Source organism: Pelecanus crispus, chromosome 3, assembly GCF_030463565.1.
Source record: "Pelecanus crispus isolate bPelCri1 chromosome 3, bPelCri1.pri, whole genome shotgun sequence".
Classification (NCBI taxonomy): domain Eukaryota; kingdom Metazoa; phylum Chordata; class Aves; order Pelecaniformes; family Pelecanidae; genus Pelecanus; species Pelecanus crispus.
In genome coordinates, this window is record NC_134645.1 from 107,612,689 (window position 1) to 107,634,814 (window position 22,126).

At 35.1% G+C, this 22,126-nt stretch overlaps 1 protein-coding gene across 1 annotated transcript in view; it reads left to right on the plus strand.

Annotated features, from left to right (window-relative positions):
- The window catches only part of CSMD1 (CUB and Sushi multiple domains 1), a 1,273,929-nt gene that overhangs the window by 852,053 nt on the left and 399,750 nt on the right, over positions 1 to 22,126 (plus strand). Inside the window, exon 10 of the mRNA XM_075708500.1 lies at positions 2,798 to 2,919. Within this exon, the coding sequence (XP_075564615.1) occupies positions 2,798 to 2,919 (122 nt within the window). The remainder of the gene's footprint in view (positions 1 to 2,797; positions 2,920 to 22,126) is intronic.

Genomic DNA, 22,126 nt, shown 5'->3' on the forward strand with positions numbered 1-22,126 from the left:
CAAAGAACTGTTTATCACATTTTGTAAACGATCATCAACTGAAAGTGGAAAAGCTGATAAACCACATGGAACTACTGTGAACTTAATGTCTTCAACCCCATGAGACTTACTGAAGAAGCTGAACTTTGCATTTACCCCAGAATGGTGACTAAAAAAGTTCAGAATTTATGAAGCTGATGAATAGTCACAGGAACTATCTTACTGTTGGCAGGTTCCTTCATTATTTACATTAAAGACTGCCCGTGTAACAACCTTACTTGTAAGGGCACAGCAGGGGCTGGGGGTCTCCTGGGGACCTGAGAGCAGCAGGGCAGACCAGGGGCAGCCCCAGCCTTGGACACTGGGCATCTCCCTGGGGATGGGGACAGGCCACAGTTGGGCTGAGACATCCGCCTGGATGGGGGTCAGGATCAGCAAAGTCTGTAAGCAGGCACAGGCACGGCTGTTGTGGAAATGTGGGCAGCTGTTCCTGAAGCATTGCTCAGGCAGAGACTGATAGTCTAATCCCACCCTGAAATGCATCCCCTGGGCGCACAGACAAGGAGTGGTGGGGGGCCCCAGGTGTGACTGGTCAGGGCACTTTAGGCCTGTTTAGTGCCCTCAGGAACTGAATGGTGCTAATATAAATGTTCTCAGTTTTCTTGAATTCCACACAAAAACCTTACAGAAATTCATTCTTGTTTTCTGTAAGTGATACATAAGGCTATCTGACAATTTTTGTGCAATGTTTTGCAGTAGGTCCATTTCCTAAACAGATGTCTGGGCAGAACTTCAATTGTAGTTCTTGCTTGCATTTTTTTTCCCCTGCTTTCTTTTTCTTTCACCCAAAATTCAAATAGGAGAAGGATAAGAGAATAACAGCTTGACTGAAAAAAGCTCTGAAAGGGAGGCATTCACCAGACTTTCTTCTTTGTGGGTAGCTAGAGAAGGTACAAACTGTATTCAAAAGCTTATTGCTACAAAGTTGCACCTCTGGATTAGTTCCTACTGTAGCAGACCTTGTGCAGGATGAATTGAAAATAAATTAATAAATACTATTTGTCTGCTAGCTGTTGTGCTGGAAGTATGGTGCTTCTACCAGTTACTGGAATGAGAATGTCCTCTATTTCAGATCTCATGAATCTGCTCTTGTTATTCTGGCAATTAAAGAATATATTTTGTTTGATACAGCAGCAATATGCCAAGTTTTCTGTATGGCTAGTAGGCAGCATGCAGTGGCATCTTAATCTCTTAAATGTGATTAGTTCTTTTTTTTCTATGTTAAGCACAGACAGCTTGTTAATAATAGTGATGCTTTGGCAGAATTATCTATTTGCATGAGGATTCTTTTTGGCTTCTACTGAGATTGTTAAGGAAGATTTCCATGTGATGTGTCTGAGACTTAAGTGAAACTCATGGGAGTATATTAAGACAGTTTCTATCACATAGAAATTTTCACAGAAAACTGAGTCCTAGGTGAATCACTCCAGAGATGGACTTATAGTTAGTTCTCAAAGTCTAGTCTCTAACATAGTAACAAAGTACCAAGTGCTGGTAGCAAATTGTGATGGAAGGATAGAAAATCTGAAAGTAATTTTCCTCTAGTTTCCTCATTTCCTATTTGTACTAGTCATACTTCTATTAATGCAGAAGATCAAGCTTCATCCCAGCAAGTTTGTGAGGTAAAGAAATGCTTGTATTTCATTCTTCAGAATGGAGGCAGCCATAGGGAAAGACAAAAACTAAAATTTTCCAAAGTACCAGAAATATGTTGAGTACTTTAATCCAATATTCAGAAAAAGAATGACCAAATTTTTAAGGCATGTAGTCATTCCTCTTGCCAGTACTGAAACTTAAGTAACTGAAGAATCTAAATTACAGTTAATGGAAATTATGTAGATAAGTTCTGAGATTCAGATATTTGAAGATACAGGGTATCTAAATACTTAGGAATGGTATGATCTAGACTCTCCATTTTAGCATGTTGCCAAGGTCCTGTAGTACCATAAACCTGACAGTGGAATGTTGAAATGTTCTGAGTTCTATAACTCCATCTGATATCACAGGAAATTATATGTCTAAATATTTTTGAATACTTCGAGATACTGAAATGTTTTAAGAAGTTTGAATATTTTAGAAAATCTATCCCTAATGCTCTTTGGAAAATAACTTAATTTTGAAAGTAATCTATTTTCAAAATATTAACTATCTAGATTTGCTGAATGTGACAGAGGGATTGCAATGGTTTCACAACTGAATCTGTGCTTTACAAAAGTCAGGCTACTGCCTAGAACCATTTTATATTTTTTTCTTTCTAATTTTATTTCCTCTGGTGTAAAGAGCTAAGACACCACAGAAGTTCAAGTTTAGGTTAAGGGTATGCTGTTACATAGAGGGAAACATTGTGATACATGTTTCTTCTTTTCTCCTCAAACATGGAGAAATCATGGAGAGCACATACTGGCCATTCTTACATTCATACACAGAAAGCTTCTTTCCATCCACTTGGAGAGGATAAATCTCTCTTTAAACAGAATATTGATATGATAATTCTGAGAAATTAACTTATATAAAGAAAGAATAAAGTAATGTAAATGCTGGGCTGGTTAACTGAAAAGTGCTGGTTTCCTTCCTCTGTAGGTCATTTTTCTTTTTTTTTGACTGGCTCAAACATCTTCAAAGGCAGATTGTTATAGAATATATCAGCATAATAATACTTTCACAGCAAGTTGTAATTAATGCTATGGCAATTTTGTAATGTTTATTTTAAACACAGAAACTGATCAAAAGCTATCTGATTTGTTGTTTACCATTTTAGCTAGAACATGTGGTTCTAACTTACGTGGACCAAGTGGGATTATTACATCACCAAATTATCCAGTTCAATATGAAGACAATGCACACTGCGTGTGGGTCATTACAACAACTGATCCAGAAAAGGTATGCTTTTTCTCTTTGTCTCAATTCAAACCGTAGAATTTGAGATCTGTCTTAAAATTACTTCATACATATTTACATGAATGCATGAGCACGTGCAAGTGTGTATGTTTATTTCAACACAAAAATGACCAGGGTAGAGATGTTAAGAAAATATATTGGGCACTAGAAAAAAAAATACAAATTAGTAATATCTGTGAAAATGTCCACTCAAAGTGATAGGTCTCAATTAAAGTTTCCAAGTTATAAATAAATTTTCTAATGAAATACATAAAATCATATGCAAAATCACACATTGCTAAATGAGTTGATAGTGGATATTTCAAGTTGTATCTTGGTACTTATTGTTGAATCTTAGCATAAAAACCAGACATACATCTAAGTACTTAGTCTGATCTTGTTAGGTGTTTTACTACCTATCTCATTTCTTTTTTCAATCCACTGTTTTCCAATAATGATTCTAAATACATAACTATGAATAATTATGTATAGAATAGTAGTCATAATTAAGTATTCTTATTACACTGCAGTGCACTGAGATGCATTTTTATTTGTGTTTCTGTAAAATCAATTTACTTCTTCAATAAAGGACAGAGATACCCTACCTGTAGGAAAAAAAAAAAAAAGAAGTAAAAAAATCTTTCACTTATATTTTAGTTTTCTGTGGTGAAATGCTGAAAAATGAGTTACATTAAGTTGAAGAACATACAATCTATATGTACTTTACTAATTACAAAACATGTACTTCCTATGCAAGTTTTTGGACGACTGTATTCTTGAATTCTTTAACGTAGTTAAGGAAAGAATGTTTTTTATCTCACCATAAATTAATGCAAATGTTTAGCTGCAGAAAAGATCGTTTTGCTGCATGCTTTCATGGCATATTGTTGCATTGTAAACACTATTTCTTTGCAAAATCAGTTGAGTTCAGTTTTTCTTAAAGTAGATTCAGTGCCTTAATAAAGGTATGTATTCAGGAAAAACAGGCAAAAGTACAAAACTATCACGTTGCGGAACATTTTAATGTAACAGGCCTTCTCTCTCAAGAGAAAGGATTTTTTTAGTTTCAAATTGAACTGTTATATTTTATTTAGTATAGCAGTTAGAAGTGACTATTTGTCACTGAATGACCCTTGACTTTAAAGTCATTAAATTTTATAGAAAGTATTAAATCACTTTGCATTTTTAAATATGGACAAGCATTAAAAGATGAAAAATATCTGACAAATGCATCTACTCAAATTTATATTCAGTAATATGTAGTCTCTTTTATTCTAGAAATGGCAGTATAATTTTACAAGAAAAAATTTAAGTGTGCATCAAAAGAAAAAAAGTGAACTTACTACTAATAGAAGAGAGTCCTAGCATCTTAATGGTTTCTTTATTCAAAACTGTTTCATTGATTTTTCATTTTTATTTTTCTTCCCTTGACTTTTCAAGAATTTTAATTAATATTGTTTTTCATATTTATAGTAAAATGAAGGTAGTAATCTCCTTGCTGATTGCAAGAAAGTTTAACCATAATAATATGAAAATTGGTACTGACTGTGCAGTGCTATTTATTAAACTGTACAGTATGTTTTCTGTGGAGGCTCAGACTTGCGAAAAACACTAAAACCCAGTCTACGATAATAACAGAAAAGTTCTATCTGTTCTATACAATATATCTTTCTCAATGGATTTAGGATATTAGAAGGGCAGAGCTTAATGAAATTGGTGTGGATTAACTTATTACTCTGTTCGCTGGACTTGAAAAGGCACTCTTAAGTAGTAATCTGTGGGCAGGTTGATAGTTCCTCAGTCACAAGAATACACTGAAGGAATTGCACACCCGGACAGGTAAATTCTTTTGTTACGTTCAAAATGAAGAGGTATGAGTACAAGGCTTGGAGCTTTCACCCAGAAAAAAATCCTCACTATTACATCCAGCTGGGTGGAAGGTAAGAAGATATGTTAACAGCCATACTGATAATCACAATGTAAGAAAAAGAGGTGGAGCTTTAAGTCTTTCATTTCCGGACAGGATGGGCAATAAGGAATGAATTGTCTTTTTATTAATCTTGGATTTGTCTAGCAGTGCAACAAGGGAAGATTATTTTCTTAACTTCATGTATCTTGGGAAGATGTGCATTTGCTTTAAGACCATGATGATTCTGAATGTGAAGTCTTAAAATCAAACATGTTTAAGGCTTACAGTATCCTTAAGTTGCTTTCACATAAAGTCTACATCATCTTTATCAGTATGTATCAGTGCAAAACTGATACTGGGACTTCTATCCCCAAATAACCGAACCTAGAGTTAACACATATCCTTTTGGAAAATAAAAGATACGAAGGAAAATACTTTACAGACTATCTGACTGTAATGGAAGTTTTTTCCTACTTCTTTCTAAAGAATAATATCTTGCTAACATTTTGAAACCTGTGAACTTTAAAAAAATCAATTACAAAAATAATTTCCAGGTTTCCAAAATAAAGAATTGATTTTAAGATATTCTTTAAGTTGTGCAGATTTTCACCCCTGACTTTTGTTGGAGTTATGAATAACAGAACTCTTGAAAACTAAACTGTATATTGAAGGTCTGATTTTAAGATTACATTGAGGAACCTAGTCTTTTGCCCTTCAGATTTGAAAATATTTATCAGAATGCTTAGGGTCTGTGTTTGGTTTTCTTTTCCAAGAAGGTAGACAGTTCATGACACGTTGTTACTGTGTATTTTAAATTAGTTTTGACTTACTCTAGCAGTGAATTTTTGTCCTTTCATCAGGTTAGTTTATACATAGCATTTTACAACATGAGACAATGTTTCCTCTTAACATAACATTCAGTGCAGTTTAAAGAAGATAGTCTAGTTAAAGAAGAGCCCTTGAACAAAAAGTGGAACATAATGTGTAGGAATACTTTAAAGTATGTATTAAAAAAAAATATTGACACATAACATTTTCCAAATTTTGCATTGTGGTGCTGGTGGGGGAGATTTTTAATGCCAATTCAAAATGAAAACAAATTTCTATGGCAACAGTAGCATAGTTCCATATCAAGATTGTTGTTAGTTAAATGTTTTTCTAACATTTATTTGCCTTTTTCTGAGCAACAAAAATGTCTAAGTTAAGCTTGCTTCTTCTCCTGCTCAAAGGTATTTCTGTTAATGCTCTGCTTATTTTGAAGCCTTGGTTTTCTTCCCTTAACATTTATGTGTTTCCTCTGGGTCCCACTATTGTAGCTTCCGATCAGCATCCTACAGAGTCATTTATTAGGCTTTTAGTACTTGCAAATACAACTTTATGGTGCTCTTCTGACTCTGTCAAGTATATGCTGCAATTCTTGGTAATTCTACATTGTTTTAGTTGTTCTGTTAGGCAGTTTCTCAACTTTTTAGAATCAGTTACTTTGGACTGTTCTTCTGAGGTCTCACTGATCTTTTATCTCTTTCTTTCTGTTAGTATAGTATTTTCAGCATGTTCTAAGCATGCCTCTACCCCTTGCTGTTTCAATTAATTCTCCAGTCTGCAGGTTTTTTTGTAAGACTTACTGCCTTGGATTTCCTGCTGCTTTCGCTATTTTATGGTAACATCGCTAGATGCAGGGGCTCCAGTTTTCAACTCCAGTGTCTATAGAAGGGCAAGATTTTATGTTGTTTCAGCAATGACACCTAGTTTTGTACAATATTTTCCTGACTGATTGTGGATTGTTGTATAGAAGATATGCCACGCACTGCAGTACTTCTAAGTATAATGACCTGGTAAATAAAGAGTGTGTCCCAATTACAGGGTTTGGTCTTTTTTTTTTTTTTCCTGAAGAATGTACTTTCTTCACAGTACAACACATAGATATTAAGTATTTGTTTGGGCATAACAACTTCCTTCTTCTTTACAAAAAAATTTATTCACTGCAGTTGCCATAGTTGAAGACATTGGAATTAAAGGGGTGGAGGGAAACTTCACAGATAGTTTTATAGGGCTGAGCCTTCAGGTCTTAAAGTTCAACTATACCTTAATATGTTGTCATAAAATGGTATTTCTGATTTACTGCCTTTCAAAGCACATAGCTAGGGAACTTCAGGAGAACATTCATACTCAGGAAAACTTTCCCCAGTTCACAGCTAGGGAATCCACATACTGTTAAGGTTGATTTTGAGATCATTTCTTTTAAGATAATTCTTGCAATATGAGCTAAAAGAGCCGTCTTACTAAGTAGCATATGGGTTTGGTTTTTTTGGTTGTTTTTTTTTTTTTTAATGAGGTTATCTTGCTGATTTATGGATCGGGTCAAAGTTTGTGGTAGCTCAGATCTGATCCATTAGTGACATCCCTGTCTTTCTCAGATTCTTACTTCCATGTAAGTAGCTTATGCACGTATAATAACCTGCAATGGATTCAGAACCTTTATTTCAGTAGCCAAGTTTGCTCCAGTTAGATGGCATTATTGTATTACATTGTTTAATATTAGAGTGTTTTTTAGAAAGTGTGTCCATAAATAGCCTGTTTCTTCAAAGCTTCATTACAGACAGGGCTGCTCTCTCTCTGAGTGGCTGATCAGACCATTCTCCCACAAGTAATAGGATGTTTGTCAGCACGTCTGACATCTACAACACCTGCAGTCTAACACTATGCTCTGACTGGGGAAGAAAGCTCTTGCTGAGCACCATATATCTCGTCCCTACAGACATTACCAGAGTGCTGCCACAGTATTGATTTTTATATGTAGAACATATCCTCTCTTACTGTACCACAGAGTTTTGGGTTGCAGACATCTTGATCACCAAAAATACGTAGATCTAAGAACTACTTTCACTAAACTTTTGTGTATTATTGGCAATGTACAGGCTCATTCTAGTGATTTACTCAATTCTTGCTATTTCATAAGTCTCAGTATAGATTGAATAGAGTGGAGGAAAAGGTCATTGTGAATTTAGAATTGACTCATTTGTACATCCTGTGCCATCTAGATCATACAAATACACTACAAACTCCCTGAAAGGGTAATTTCCCATGGTGTCTTGAAAGCACAGTTTTGTATGCTCTTTTGTCCTTCCCACAGTGTTAAAACATTTTTGTGCCATATGTAAAAGTGCATATTTAAATTTTAAATTTAAACTTCTTATTTTTCATTTGCTGGAACAGTGTCTTTAATTTTAGGGGGATATGGCATCATTGACAAAGGATTCACACAGTTTAGAATTAATATTATTAAGGTCCCAATTATGAAACAAAGAAATACTGGTTAAGTTCCCTCTTGCTCTGAAATAGGCTCATGTATTTGTTTCGTAATTAAGCAGTATAATTTAGGACATGAAGTATAACTAAAACAATTATATGAGAAAGCTATTGTTGCAGTGTAAGGGTGAGATTTTAAACTTCCAGTGTCCTAAAATCTTGTGCAAGACTTCCAAGGTGGTCTTGACTCTGTACAGTCTTAAATACATTTCAAAAACAAACAAAGAAGTCTGTATTTTTTAATATAATGTGCAAGATGTACTTACAAGACTACTGGGAAAATCATGTTATATATAAATCACTACAGTATATGTTCATCCTCAGTTTGAATTTAAATACATAAATTCTAACAGAATTCTTTATATGTACAACTGACAGTAGAAAAAAATACGTATATTGAGCAAAAGCAAGCACAGTTTATTTTTTAAAAATTCTGTCTGTGTTGCTTTCTGTGTCTTGTGTATACTTACTAGACCATTATGATTTTTGTTAATAATACTCATATTTCTACCTTTCAAGACATCATGTGAGTGAAATGTAGTAGCATAGCTTCTGTATAATATTTTCTTAATAAGTTTGCTGGACCTTTTTTGTAACACAAGTAGGGCTGGAACGGAAGACAGTTCTGGCATTGCAGACACTTAGGATGAAATTTGATTTGCACATATGGTCTAAACTCCAGTTATACTTGATGGAGATCTGTCAAATAGTCAGCAAAGTCAAAACAGTGCTTCATCTCATCCTAAAGCAGTCCACTAGAGGCTGATCAGCTAAATCACTGCTTGGGCTTTGTTCACTCTCATTGGATCAGAACCAAAAGGGATTTAGACATTTTGGATTTCAGCATGCAATGTTTAGTATAGACACAGCTTTGTGGAATAAAGTATGCTATTTTAGATGAAGGACATACCTCACAGATTGAATAGGAAGGGACCCATAATGGCCATAGGTTCAATGAAAAAGCATAACTTTGGAGTAGGTGTACACCAGACTTAACTAGATGAAGGTGTCAAAAAAAATTTTCTCTCCTACATTAATACATCTATTTCCAAGTGTGAGCCTTTTAGTGAAACTGATATAACCAAATGAAAAGCGCTTTCTATATTGATTTTAATTGTCTCATTTGTGCATTCATTGCAAACAGTTTTGACTCTTGCTGTTTTTAAAGACTGTTGGAGGTAGTGATGGAAGAGGGACACTTGGGATCAGTACTCGTCTCATGATGAAAGGATCCAAGCACAAATTTCCTGCAGTACAGGAAAGTACTGTATTTCCTGGTTTGTGGGGAAAGTTAACTGAAGGAGCATGCTTAATGCTTCTGGCATTATTTCTGGTGGTATTTGTTTTATTTATTTTTCTCTGGTGATTTCTAACATTAAATGCAGAAACATAACCAACTCCTAAGTTTTTCCCTCCTGAGACAATTGGTATAAATACAGGCTGACAGTTATATTCCTTGTTGTTTAGTTTCCCTCTGACCTTTCTCCTTCCATCCTGTTTTTGAATGAAGGAGACTAACTGCTGAGCCTTATCTGTGTTCAGTATCTCAGATTTGCTTTCAGGGTATCAGCTAGGTTTACTCTACTGAGATTTAGCTGTGGGGTATGAATTCTGTGAGCCTCAGATGGATCCAAGTATGACATACTGAGTTGGAAATGGCAATTTAGGGGAAAAAAAAGTGGAATTTTTAGAAATAAACCATAGAAGCATGCACGTGAAGGAATGGAAAAAACGAAGAAGGAGACTTAGCAGTAAATTTGCTTACATTGTATTTGATTTTGCAATAAATCCACATTTCAGATAGACAGTCGGAATATATGAGCTAGTAATGCAATGCTCAAGTCAAAAAACAACAAAAAAAAATTCAGCCTCCAAACAAAGTGAATGTATTAGAATGTGGCAAAGTCTTAATTGGCAAAATTAAGCCATGTATCTGTGGCTTAATGGAAACTATTAAAAAAACAAAAGAACCTCAAAACCTTCAAAGTTATCAAGACAATTTTGTTAAACACAAAAGCATGGCATTTTAAAAATTCTACTGCTTCTGTTTCCTCATGTTCTAATACCAGGTCAAGTACAAAGGAAAAAGAGTTTTCCCTTTCGAAAGAGGGCAATATGTAATATTTTCACTGTGATATGTTTGTACTGTATCTGCATGGGTAAGAATTACACAAATACATTATTGTCACTATTTTGTTAAATACTGCAGTGAAAATGATCCATATTTGCCCTTCTCATCGATAACTTTTCCAGCCTAGATGGCTTTTAAATTCTTCATTATTGTAGCCTGTATCTTCTAAAACAGAAACAGGCTATTCCTCTTTGAATTTTTTTATTTTATAGCTAGAACAATCCCCTACTCAAAAAATACAAAAAAACCCCAGAACTGTATAACATGTAAGCATGCCTTTTTGTTTTACAGTTGCCAGAAGTAGCCTTTAAAGGTTAACAAACAAACAAACAAAACCACTAAAAACAACAGCTACAGGAGACAAGTGCTACAGAATAATTTATATACTTACAGTTCTGGGTTACGTCTCAGAGCATGTTCATTTGCTCTGCCTTGAAACATAGGTGGTCAAAGTTTCTTTGTGCTCGATGTGCACTGTTTATTTTCTCCTTTAAATCTTTTCTTGAGTACCTTTTCTACTGGGAAAATGCCAGCTTATAACTTACAGGCAAATAATAGGAAATTCTAAGAAATTCACAGACTTCATAGTGAAGTGTATATATATGGGAAAAAATCATTAGGTTACTTTAAAAATATATTAGTATTTTCTGAAAATTATTATGATTCCTTTCAGTTTTCTTTAGCAATACTATAGATTTGGTGTTTGGCATCATGGTAAATAGAAGCCTCCAGGTATTTACATAATAAATTACTGTCAGCACTTCATTTGACACTCATTTAATTAACTCACTTTGGTGTCTGATTAAACAGGAGCTTCATATTATAACTAAAGAGCCAGTGGGGAGAATAGTAAATGGAAGACCATATCATCCCACATACATTAAGATGTGCAAATCTCAGATTTCAGGAAGATGATGTTAAAGGGGAAGGATAGAAGTAATTCTAGTTTGTGGAATTTTTACTTAGTACGGAAAATATGATAGGGTTTTCACTAAGTTATTATACAATAAAAAGGTTTTCAAAGTGTCATGGCAAAAAATGGCATTGGGGCTAATTTGATAGTTAAGAAGCACCACCACAAACAGGCAAAACCAAGATCATGATCCTTCCTATGCTCAGCTCAGATTGGCCTACTTTAGCATGTGAACATTGATGGTCTCACTAGATCCACAGTACAGTTAACAGACTCTTTACACAATCTTTTAAACATAGCTTTCAATTTAGCAGGAAATCTCTAAGACCTCTTGAGGACTACAATGTACCTTAGGGTCTATATCAGTCTGTCACACGTCTATGTGTGAGTCATTTTTTAAGAAGTCTAAGTTTCTAAATAATTAAACCTTGCAACAGTATGCAGAGCAAAAGTTTAACTACCCTTTTAAAACATGGCACTATTTGCTTTTAAAAATGTCACCCATAAGCCTTCAAAAGTGAGAATAGATTTTAGACATCAGATGTACACATGCCTAATGCTCATCTGTTGTACTAGAAAGTAATATTGTTTGCTTATCGCATCTTTGGTTATTTCTCTGTCTCTATGCAGAAATTCACTTTGCATGAATGTCCAGTGTTTTCAGTAGGAAGTAACTTGTTTAAAGAATTTTTTCTCATTCCTTACATTTTCCTGTATTCTTACGAGATAGAACACACCATGAAATGCTGAGTTTGATTACCTGTTTCATCTCTCTATCCAGTGGAAGAATGGTTTAGACAGAGCTTCTCAGGTTGGCCAGCCCTTTTTCATGCAGTAATCATCTCAACGTTTCATTCTTCATTTATTTAATAGGTAACTGTTATCACTGTTCCAGGCTCACTGGAAAGGATACAGGTGAAGAGGGTGCAACATAATGCAGATGTTCTTTTCTAAACAGACCAGTGAAGAGTGCTGGCTAGAGGGCAGGGAACCTTGCAGTTTTCTGCACTGTCACACTGCCTTTGTGATGGATTGGAGTAGTATAAACCAGAGTTCCTGAAACAGGGTTTAATCACAAAATCACAGGAAGAACAGTTTCTCAAAGCCAGAGGAAAGTACATTCATATCATAAACGCAAATAAAGCAAAAGAAATAAAGTCACTACAGGTTTGCTTCCTATTCCTTGCCCAGATTTTGGCTTTTTTTGTCAGTTAAACATATGCTGCATATAATTGGGTTTTTTTTCCCCACAAAGAGAGATTTATGCCTTAAACTGAATAGTTAGTCCCTCTCTAGCCTTTTTGATTATAGGCCTTGCTATTTTATTTTCCTGTTTCTAGGAGAAAGAAGATGTTTTGATAAATGGGCAGCAGAAGTTCCTCTTCCAAATTTTTGAAGTATGATGACCCTGAGTGGATTTCATACACTAGAAGTGGCCTGAGGCAGAATAAACTTGCAATATTGCAGAAGTTGTACCTGTGCTACAAAGCATTGTGGCCACTCCCTCCTCTTTTTCTATGCATTAGACGCATATATACACAAATATATACATACTTTTTTTTTTTAATCCAAACTTCATCTTTGGAAGCAATAAGTGAACTAGAATAAAATAGTTTGGATAAATGTGACCAGACACCTTTTCAGTTTATTGTGCCTTCACGCATATCAGGAGGAACTATAGTCTGTCTCTGTGGGAAAAAGAAGATGTCATTGGTCGGACACTTGGAAATAATGCAAGAACAAAATTAAAAAATTAAATTTAACGGTTATCATCAGGAAATCTCAGTGTGATTCTATGCTAAGTACCATTATTGTTTTCTGCCTGTTTATTATGATATGAAGAGAAACTGGTGGCTGTTTTTATGACATTGGTTAAATGAAATGCTAGTGTTATTTGCCCTGTGGCTGAATTTCAGTAAATTCATATGTAAAAACAAATCTGTTTTCAAAAATATTCTAATGCTTTCTGGGAAATCTTGTTTTCCCAATGTTGCACACATTTCAAGAAGAAATGTACTGTTTCCACTTGAGTGTATTGTGTAGTGTTTAAAGACAATATACATAAATATAATTTTGCAAGTCCTCCTAGTTACTGAAACTTTTAGTCGCATCAATATAATAACCTTTGTGCATGAAAATGTTTCTTACAATTTACTGCAATTTCCTTATAATGAAAAGCTATATGTAATGGAGAAATCCAAAATGCGATGTGAAACTTCTCATCTGATCAAATTATCATCTTAAGAAAATCTGAGTTTGATCAAATAAAAGAATTCCAAGACTAAATCTTAACTTGTTCTGGATCATACATTGGATCACCTCTTCTTTAGTAATTGGAGCCTATTTTCTTTCACCTTTAATGGACTCTGCTGGTTTAGAGAATAAATACGGTCTATTTTTTTTAACATTTTTGAATGTGTTTTATCAATTGTAATTGTGCCATGTAACATAAAACTCATGTCTTTCCCAGCTTATTTTAAGAGCTCTCTGGGTATTCCTGTTCACAGACTTCAATCAGTGCTGAAATCACAAAACGATATACAAATTTGGTCTTTAGAGGTTAACAATGTGGGGCATCCTCTTCTTGGTTAGTAGTTGTAAATTGTTTAAGGGGTTTATGTATTTACATGAAGCTGTTTACATATTTCTGCTCTCAACGATCTTCTCATTGCACCTTTCATCGTGTCACAGAGCTATAGTAACTCCTGTATTAGATTAAAGGAAGCAGATAATGAGTTAAAAGCTGTGTAGTAATTCAGTTGATGCACATGCCCAGAGAGGGAAGGACAGGACAAGCTCCCGCCTTAGGGGGATGGTGAAGAAGCTTCTTTTCCTGAACATAGGCAATTCTGTGCCATGAGGTTGGAAAGCTGCCTGGTGGAAAGGGACCTGGAGGTATTGGTCAACAGCTGGCTGAATATGAGCTGGTGGTGTGACCAGGTGGCGTAGAAGGCCAATAGCATCCTGGCTTGCATTAGAAATACCAGGGCCAGCAGGACTAGGGAAGCGATCGTCCCCCTGTACTAGGCACTGTTGAGGCTGCACTTCAAATACTGTGTCCAGTTTTAGGCCCCTCACTACAAGAAAGACATTGAGATGCTGGAGCACATCCAAAGAAGGACAACGAAGCTGCTGAAGGGTCTAGAGCATGTCTTATGAGGGAACTGCTGGGGGAACTGGGGTTGTTTAGCCTGGAGAAAAGGAGGCTTAGACCTTATCACTCTACAACTACCTGAAAGGAGGTTGTAGCGAGGTGGGTGTTGGTCTCTTCTCGCAAGTAACAAGTGATAGGATGAGAAGAGATGGCCTCAAGCTGCATCAGGGGAAGTTTAGATTGGGTATCAGGAAAAATTTCTTGACCAAAAGGTTTGTCAAGCACTGGAACAGGCTGCCCAGGGAAGTGTTTGAGTCCCCATCCCTGAAGGTATTTGAAAGACATGTAGATGTGGCACTTAGGGACACAGCTTAGTGGTGGACTTGGCCGTGCTAGGTTAACGGTTGGACTCTATGATCTTAAGGGTCTCTTCCAACCTAAGCAATTCTATGATTCTATGATTTATTTCTTCCAAATGTCTTGCTGAGAAAAGGAAAAATGGAACCTAAAACATTGCAGGTAGTTTACTATTTAAACAGTAAAATCATGAGGGGTTCATCATGCCTTTTGAGTTTTTCATGCCTTTCAAAAAAGAAATCGCCTATTAGGATGATCATCCCTTTCCAGATGGCAGGTAAGTAGGATGAGATTTCCCAGCATGGTTTTCCTCCTCTTCCCCATTGGTGGTAACTTTCATCATTATGACAAAAGGGAATATTTTTAACCTAGTGAAGGGCTTAGTAATTTATATAAGTTATCACTGGAACATAATTTGCTTACTAAACTTTCTGAAATATGCATAAGTAAAGATATCACCTGTGCACCATGGTAAAGCATTCAGAATTGAAGTGAGGCATAAACAGAGGCTTCACCAGAGGAGTGAGATGTAGGTGGCTCTAGCTGGTATAAAAGATTAAAATGGAGACCAGCTCATTACAGTGGAAACTCTGACTAAGGAGGAAAATATCTTAGGAGGAGTTCATTCATTGCTAATCAGTTCTTATTTCCAATTTGGTATTGAAATGGGCAGAAGAAAATGACAGATCATGTAGGACATGTGAAGTTTGAAGCCATGGAAATAAGAAATTTACATTTTCTCTGAACTTCAGCAAGACTCTTCTCTTACGGTTGTTCTGTTTTGCAAGGCACAGGACCTCTGTTGTGATGGAGTTCACAGATGCTGTGAATGGAGAGTTTCTTTCATGCAGATTTTAGCCTCTCTGCAGAAGCAAAATTCTCCATATTTATGAATTCTTAGCATAAGTACCTGACAACAAAGTAGAAGTCAGGAAGATAAAAAGTCTTAATTTTTCTTCAGTCAAAATTCAGAAGTTTCTAGAAGGCAAATCTAGGGATTTTAAGTAAAGCTGAAAAAACCACATTGTCTGTTTAACACCTTTCTTGAGTTCAGATGGAGATCTTGCAGAAACTTGCATCTGCAGAGCATGAGCAGAATCTCAGAGGGTGGGAAAATGAGAGAAAGAGAGATAGGACAAGATCCAAGTATTGCCTGCAGTTGTCCTATGAGAATAAATTAGGCTATATTTACATTAGCATTAGTAGTGCAGTGCACTACAAGCAGCTTTATAGTGCAGAACAGTTGGTACTAAGGGTCTGAGGTCCATACTACACGTATATTTCAGGGGTTTTACTGTGGACTAGTTGTAATCTTCTTCTTTAGGCTGAATGCCTGTTACTGGCTGGAGAACATCTTCCAGCATGGTTTCATCCAAAAAGAACTCGATTTATCTGCTCTGAGATTGTTCCAAACCAAAGCACAGTAAGAGGAGATGACTGGAGGTTGTTTCAGAAGTGCACCCTTGATCAAAGCCTTGATGTGAATGTGTTTTTAATCTTCTGGTACAACTGTCATAACACAGAGAAAGCTGACTTTTGCAGACTCTTTGTACATGCAGGGTCGCATTGGGTCCATGGGTAAACAAATGAATGCTCAGAAATGTCCTTTTAAGGTTTTATATTATCTTCATGAAATTCAGACACAAACCCCACCCAACAAAGTTTGAGAAGCTGCTTTACTCAGGACATTGCCTATATATTCTTATATATTGCCTATGTATTCTTGCTACCCACTAGGTGTTTGTTGGTTGGTTTGGTTGTTTTTTTCCAAGGCAAAGGCGGCACTCATGCAGAGTATGCGCACGGGCAGAGTATGTGTGTCATGTTTTAATTCAGCAGTCTTTCACACAGTTAATATAATTCTTAATATTCTTCTGTGTTATAAGACTGTCAAGTTAACAGCCTCCTGAATGATCATTCTTTTTAATTGTAGCTTAAATATTTCGAAGCATTTTGATGTCTGTGTTGTTTTTCTCTGTAATTAGGTGGGTTTTTCCCCTTCCTTATTTTAAACAGACTTATCTGTAGCTTGTATTTGCCTCATGGTGTCTCTCAGAAGAAGGTATTGCATGCATGCCATTACATATGTGCAATTCTATGTGTATAACTCTAAATGCTTACAAATGATGTTTTTTTCTGTATTAGCCAGTTATTAACTCTGTAGAAGCAGTAGCCTTTCTGCTCTTACTTATCTAAAAGGAAAACATATATTCATTTTTTCATCAAACCATACATTTGATTTTTGTTCTAGATCATCTATCTTCTATAATGGCCATTTAAATAAAAAAAAAATCTAGTAAATAAACTAATAACTACTTTCACTTGAAGTGAGCAATGGGATTCTAATGTTTGCAAGGTAGATGTTCAGCTGCTCCACAAAACACTCTATTACTGCACTTTGCAGAAAGTCATCTCTGATTCCACTTGTTCATTATACGCAGTTTAGTTCTATCAAGAGCAAATGAAGATATGAGACTGATGGTATGTTTTTGCACTTGAGACCCAATATATAAATTAACAATCCATTCAGCTGGTTGTCACTTTTAAAAATGGACTATCTAGATGTGATTAATTTCAAGTTTAAACATATATAGTCAGATGTCTGGAGGCAGTCTCAAGGCTCAGTTGCCCACCAGAGAAATCTCTAGTTCCTTTTGACTTTAAGTTCTTCTGCTTTCCCTCCAGGTGTGGATCCAGAAAGGCATGGGTTCCCATAAATCCTGTTCTATCTGCCAGACCACGAATATGTCTCTGATACCTTAAACCATCTCAATTAGCACTAGTCATTTAATTGTGGGCACCTTACTCAGCCCTCAGTGCCTAAGCTTAGTTATAACCAGGGGAACCTACAAAGTAATTCAGCTTAGCCTGAAGCAGACACGTAGCTGCCAGTCAGATGAATAACTCTTTTGGCTATATTTACTGCAGTGAGAGATTAGATACCTAAAGTACCTTTAGACACAAATGGGTAAACATCTACATTTAGGAGTTTTAGAGCTCATTTCAGGTATTTCACCGTAGGCTTCTAGTACCATTTGAGATGCCTTAAGCAATCCTTCCTGGCCTCCAGCTGCTGCTTCAGAAAATTTTGGACCTCTCACAGATCCTGTATCTTCAGGCAATGTGTGGGTTTTACGTTACATATTCAATTGGCACTAGCCAACTATTTGGATTTATACTGAATTCCATCCTTAGTACTGATTTCTGCAACAAGGTTCTATTTACTTTAAACATTTTCTTTTTTCTATAAAAATGAGGTAGAAGAATCATATTGCAAATCTCTTGGGTGTGTCTAGTTTCTGTGCAATCCTTTGAACAATGTTCAGACAATTGAGAAACATTTGTTTCATCATTTTTGCTTGTTTAGTTGCTTCCTTTTGTCACTTTATAAGTCCTCTGGATATGCTAAGTGTGTCTCTTTATTGCTATTTCAAAGACATTCGCTGAAGAATTCCCTTATAAAGTTCTATGACAGCTTAAGCTTTGAAATAGTTTGTATTGCACCTATGTTGATAAAGACACTATGTTTTCAGCATAATTACTTTCAATCCATGGTCTTTAAATTAGGCCAATCAAAATACAATTCCTGAATTTGATTTAGAATAATGCAGTAAAATAATGAGGAAGGTGGTATCTTTATTATAGCACTAGATTTATGGTAATTTAGTATAACCATTTGAAATATGATAAACTTTAGTTGTACCTACTGTGAGTCAGGGGTTGGACTAGATGACTTCCAGAGGTCACTTACAACCTAAATGATTCCCTCATTAGCAAAGTGATTTCAACATTGGGAATATTTTATATGTTCATACATGGATTTCACAAATTTCTCAGGTACTAGATATTCATTCCCATTCCTACAGACGTAAGAATTATCACACTTATTTTTGTGGCATTTTAAGTACAACAGTGTGATTATAGGCAATTTTAAAAAACTTATAACTTTTCATTTAAGCCCTATACAATGCTAATTATGATTCCTAAAGGTATTTGATTATACAAACAGAATTTTACAAAAGAAGGGCCAAAAAATTATTCTATACAAGCTTTAAAAAAATTCTTTACAATAAAAATATGGCGTAATGCAGTAATTTTAATGCTTACCTGCAAATATCTCACTAACTGGGTTTGCCACGGGAACCTGGACTTTAATGTGGCTGGTCTTCTCCTTGTTCAAACAGTTAAGAAATGAATGTTTAAAAATCAAGAATATAATTAAATTTTTTTTCTATAAAGCCATTATAGTGATATTTTAATGATTTTAGATTCCAAAATGAAAGAATAATAAGGTCAGGTTCTTCTCAAAATTATATGACAGCTTTAATAGACATGAGTAATATTTGGAGCTATGATTTAAATATTTAATTTTAAATATTTAATTATTGTCTTCAACTTTTATTTTCAGTTCACTGTTTGACAGTTTCAGCATATGGGGATCAAAGACTTGACTGTTATAGTGTTGTTTCAACATATTGTTTTATTATGAACAGCTACATGTCAGTTTGAAACATAATTAATGCAGTGCACCTTCAAGAAATACCCTTCCTTCTTATTCTTTTTGAGTAAGACACCTAGATGAAATTTGCATTAATAAATGCGCAGTAATAGCTTTCAACAATTAGGGAAATGATACATCATCATCATCATCATTATTATTCTTCTTCTTATTATTATTACTGTGTTCTTTATAGACCTCTGTGGATGTTAGCAGCTAAAAACTGTCAAAAAGATACAGATCTTTTTTTCTTTTTTTCCACCACTGCTCTGCATGCATTAGAATTTAGAGAACCCGTAGTTAGTTTCACAAATTAATCTTCTAATTCTAAAGGCATGATGAAGTCTTAAGTTCCTGCTTCCTGGTTGTAAGCTGAATCCTAGTGCCTCCACCTGAGGCAGAAAACTGATCAGTGTATGTATACTTTGTAATTCATTGAATTTACCTTCTATAGACAGTTATACAGTGGTATGGTCTGAATCAGATACAATGAAACAGGGAGACAGAAAAAAAATAATGGGTATTATTGACAGTCAGAACATTGATTTCTCTAACAAAAGTACAACATTTCTGGTGCTGTGGGAAAGTGCTAATATCACAGTCCAAAGGTCACTGATGAGACATAATGGGCAGAATTAATCACCACAAGCCATTTTCTGAGACTTTCTACATATTCATGTTTGCCCTTGGTTCACATTTTTAGATTACCTTTGCAATCACAGAATGAAAAATATTTTTAATAAAAAGGGAAAAGTGCTGTTCTGTACAGAAACACTGAGACAAAGAGAAAATTCTACAACAAATGTATTGATAGTAGCACTTCTGAATAGTATTTTATAACAATGGATAGTTGGTAGTAATAGGAACAAAATTGATATATGCTTGCACTATGATCTTCTAGATCATATGGGATATACGGGAAAAATAAGAAATGTTTTCTGCTATCATTACACACTTTTTTTTGCTGTGATATATATTGCTGTGATGTATCTTCCTTAGAAAAAATGTTTAATTTAAATAAGAAGACTCTGAACATCATTAGTATCAAAATGACAAAATTAGTCTTTTGTGCAACTGCCAGGTGGTCACCACATTCAAATATATTTTTCGTACAAAGTAATATACAAAATCACTAAAGAATTAATTTGTTAGTAAAGCTTTTATTGAAATCATTAGAATAATTCTAACTCTCTAAACCTTTTCATGGAGGCTCAGTATATCCACAAATGTAATTCAAGCATTTTTTTATTTAGCTAATAAAAATCTCTACCAAATAGACACTGATAGTGATAAAGAGAGAATAAAATATTTTGGAAATTACATTAGAGATCCCCATTTAGAATTAATAACATTAGGGTAGTCTCAAATGTATTTACTTTTTACTAGTGTTATCTAGATTTGTAATTCATAAAGAACCTTGTGTTCTTCTTTTAAAAAAATGATTAATGGGCAGGAATATAAGTGGAATAAATCTCCTTTATTATGTTGCATCTGCATTTTGAAACATTTCTTGAAAAAATGATTACATGTAAAAATACCATTTCCTGTGGTACAAAAGCAATGTTGATCTTTGAGTTGGCATCAGGCATATTTTTTTCATTTCACTCGATCTTACTGACAGCTTATGTTTCATAACAACAGCCAAAAGTTAGCTGCACAAGATGATCTTGGGCATGTTATTGGCAGGTATTAAGTCCTTCCTTTAGACACAGACTAACTTTTGGTTGAAGCAAATGGTAGTGGGAACCAAACAGAAATAGTAGTAGTAGTAGTACCACCAAAACAAAAATAACTTGTCATTAACAATCTCCTCTGTTTCTGCTCTTCATTTTTCTATTAGTGTCTTTTTAGTGAGTAAAGTTATTTACTCTTACCAATGAGGTATACATGTTTACAGTTTCTTCATTTTTATTTGTTCAGATTTTTAAAAGATACAAAGGCTACATATCTACCAAGACCCTTTGGTGCTGTACCTGTTCTATTTTATTACTTCGGAGTTAAACTTGACATACTTTTAGTTTGATTTTAAGACTGTCCAGCTTTGAACGTAAGTGCTTTTGTCTGGCTCCAATTTTTTTTAATTTTTTTTTTTTTAATAGAGAGTGCTGTATGCACAAAGTCTTACCTTTGCCAAAGCTTTGATATTAATGTCTTAGCTTTTCACCTTTCCTATTCAGCATATAGGACATAGCCATTAAGGTAGCTTGTAGATGTTTTGCAGAGCAGAACTGCTGAAATGTGTGTGTGTGGCGGGGGGGAAATCTGAAACTGCTTTGTGGTCACTTGCCTGGTCACCTGTGGCTATGAAACAAAAACTACAGATCTAATTACCTGCCAGATTTCAGCTTTACATGATACTTCTATATTTCCTGAAATCTATGACTTTTCAACACATATCGATTAGCCAAGATGTTCAAGTATTGAAGAGGACAAAAGTCCTTCCAAAAGAAATTTTACAGATGTCTCATTTTAGTCCAACAACATTGCATTGGAGACATTATAGCCATGCTACCTTGTCATATGCTGTCTCATTCTTCACATGTCAAAGACCTTAGTGAAGTCCAAGTAGACAACATCCACTGCTTTTCCTTCATCTGCCAGGCCAGTCACTTCATCACAGAAGTTCATCAAGTTAGTCAAACATGGTTTTCTCTTGGTGAGTCCATGCTGACTATATCTGATGACTTTCTTGTCCTTCATGTGCCTGGAAATGTTTTCCAGGTTTAGTTGCTCCATCACAATCTGACCGGACAAATCCCTGCCGAACCTGGTCTGAATTCCTTGTTGACTGCTTTGAACCACAGGCTTGACTATTAAGCTACTAAGATCCCTTCCAGCCTGAATTATTCTGTGACTCTAAGAAGAAACCTGAATACTTGTCTTAGCATTACTTTTTTTCATTTTTTTATATCACAAAACCTGTAATGAAACCAGGACAAATAAAATCAATCACAGTCAGATAACACTGTGATTGTGCCGGCTTAGGTTTTTTTCACTAC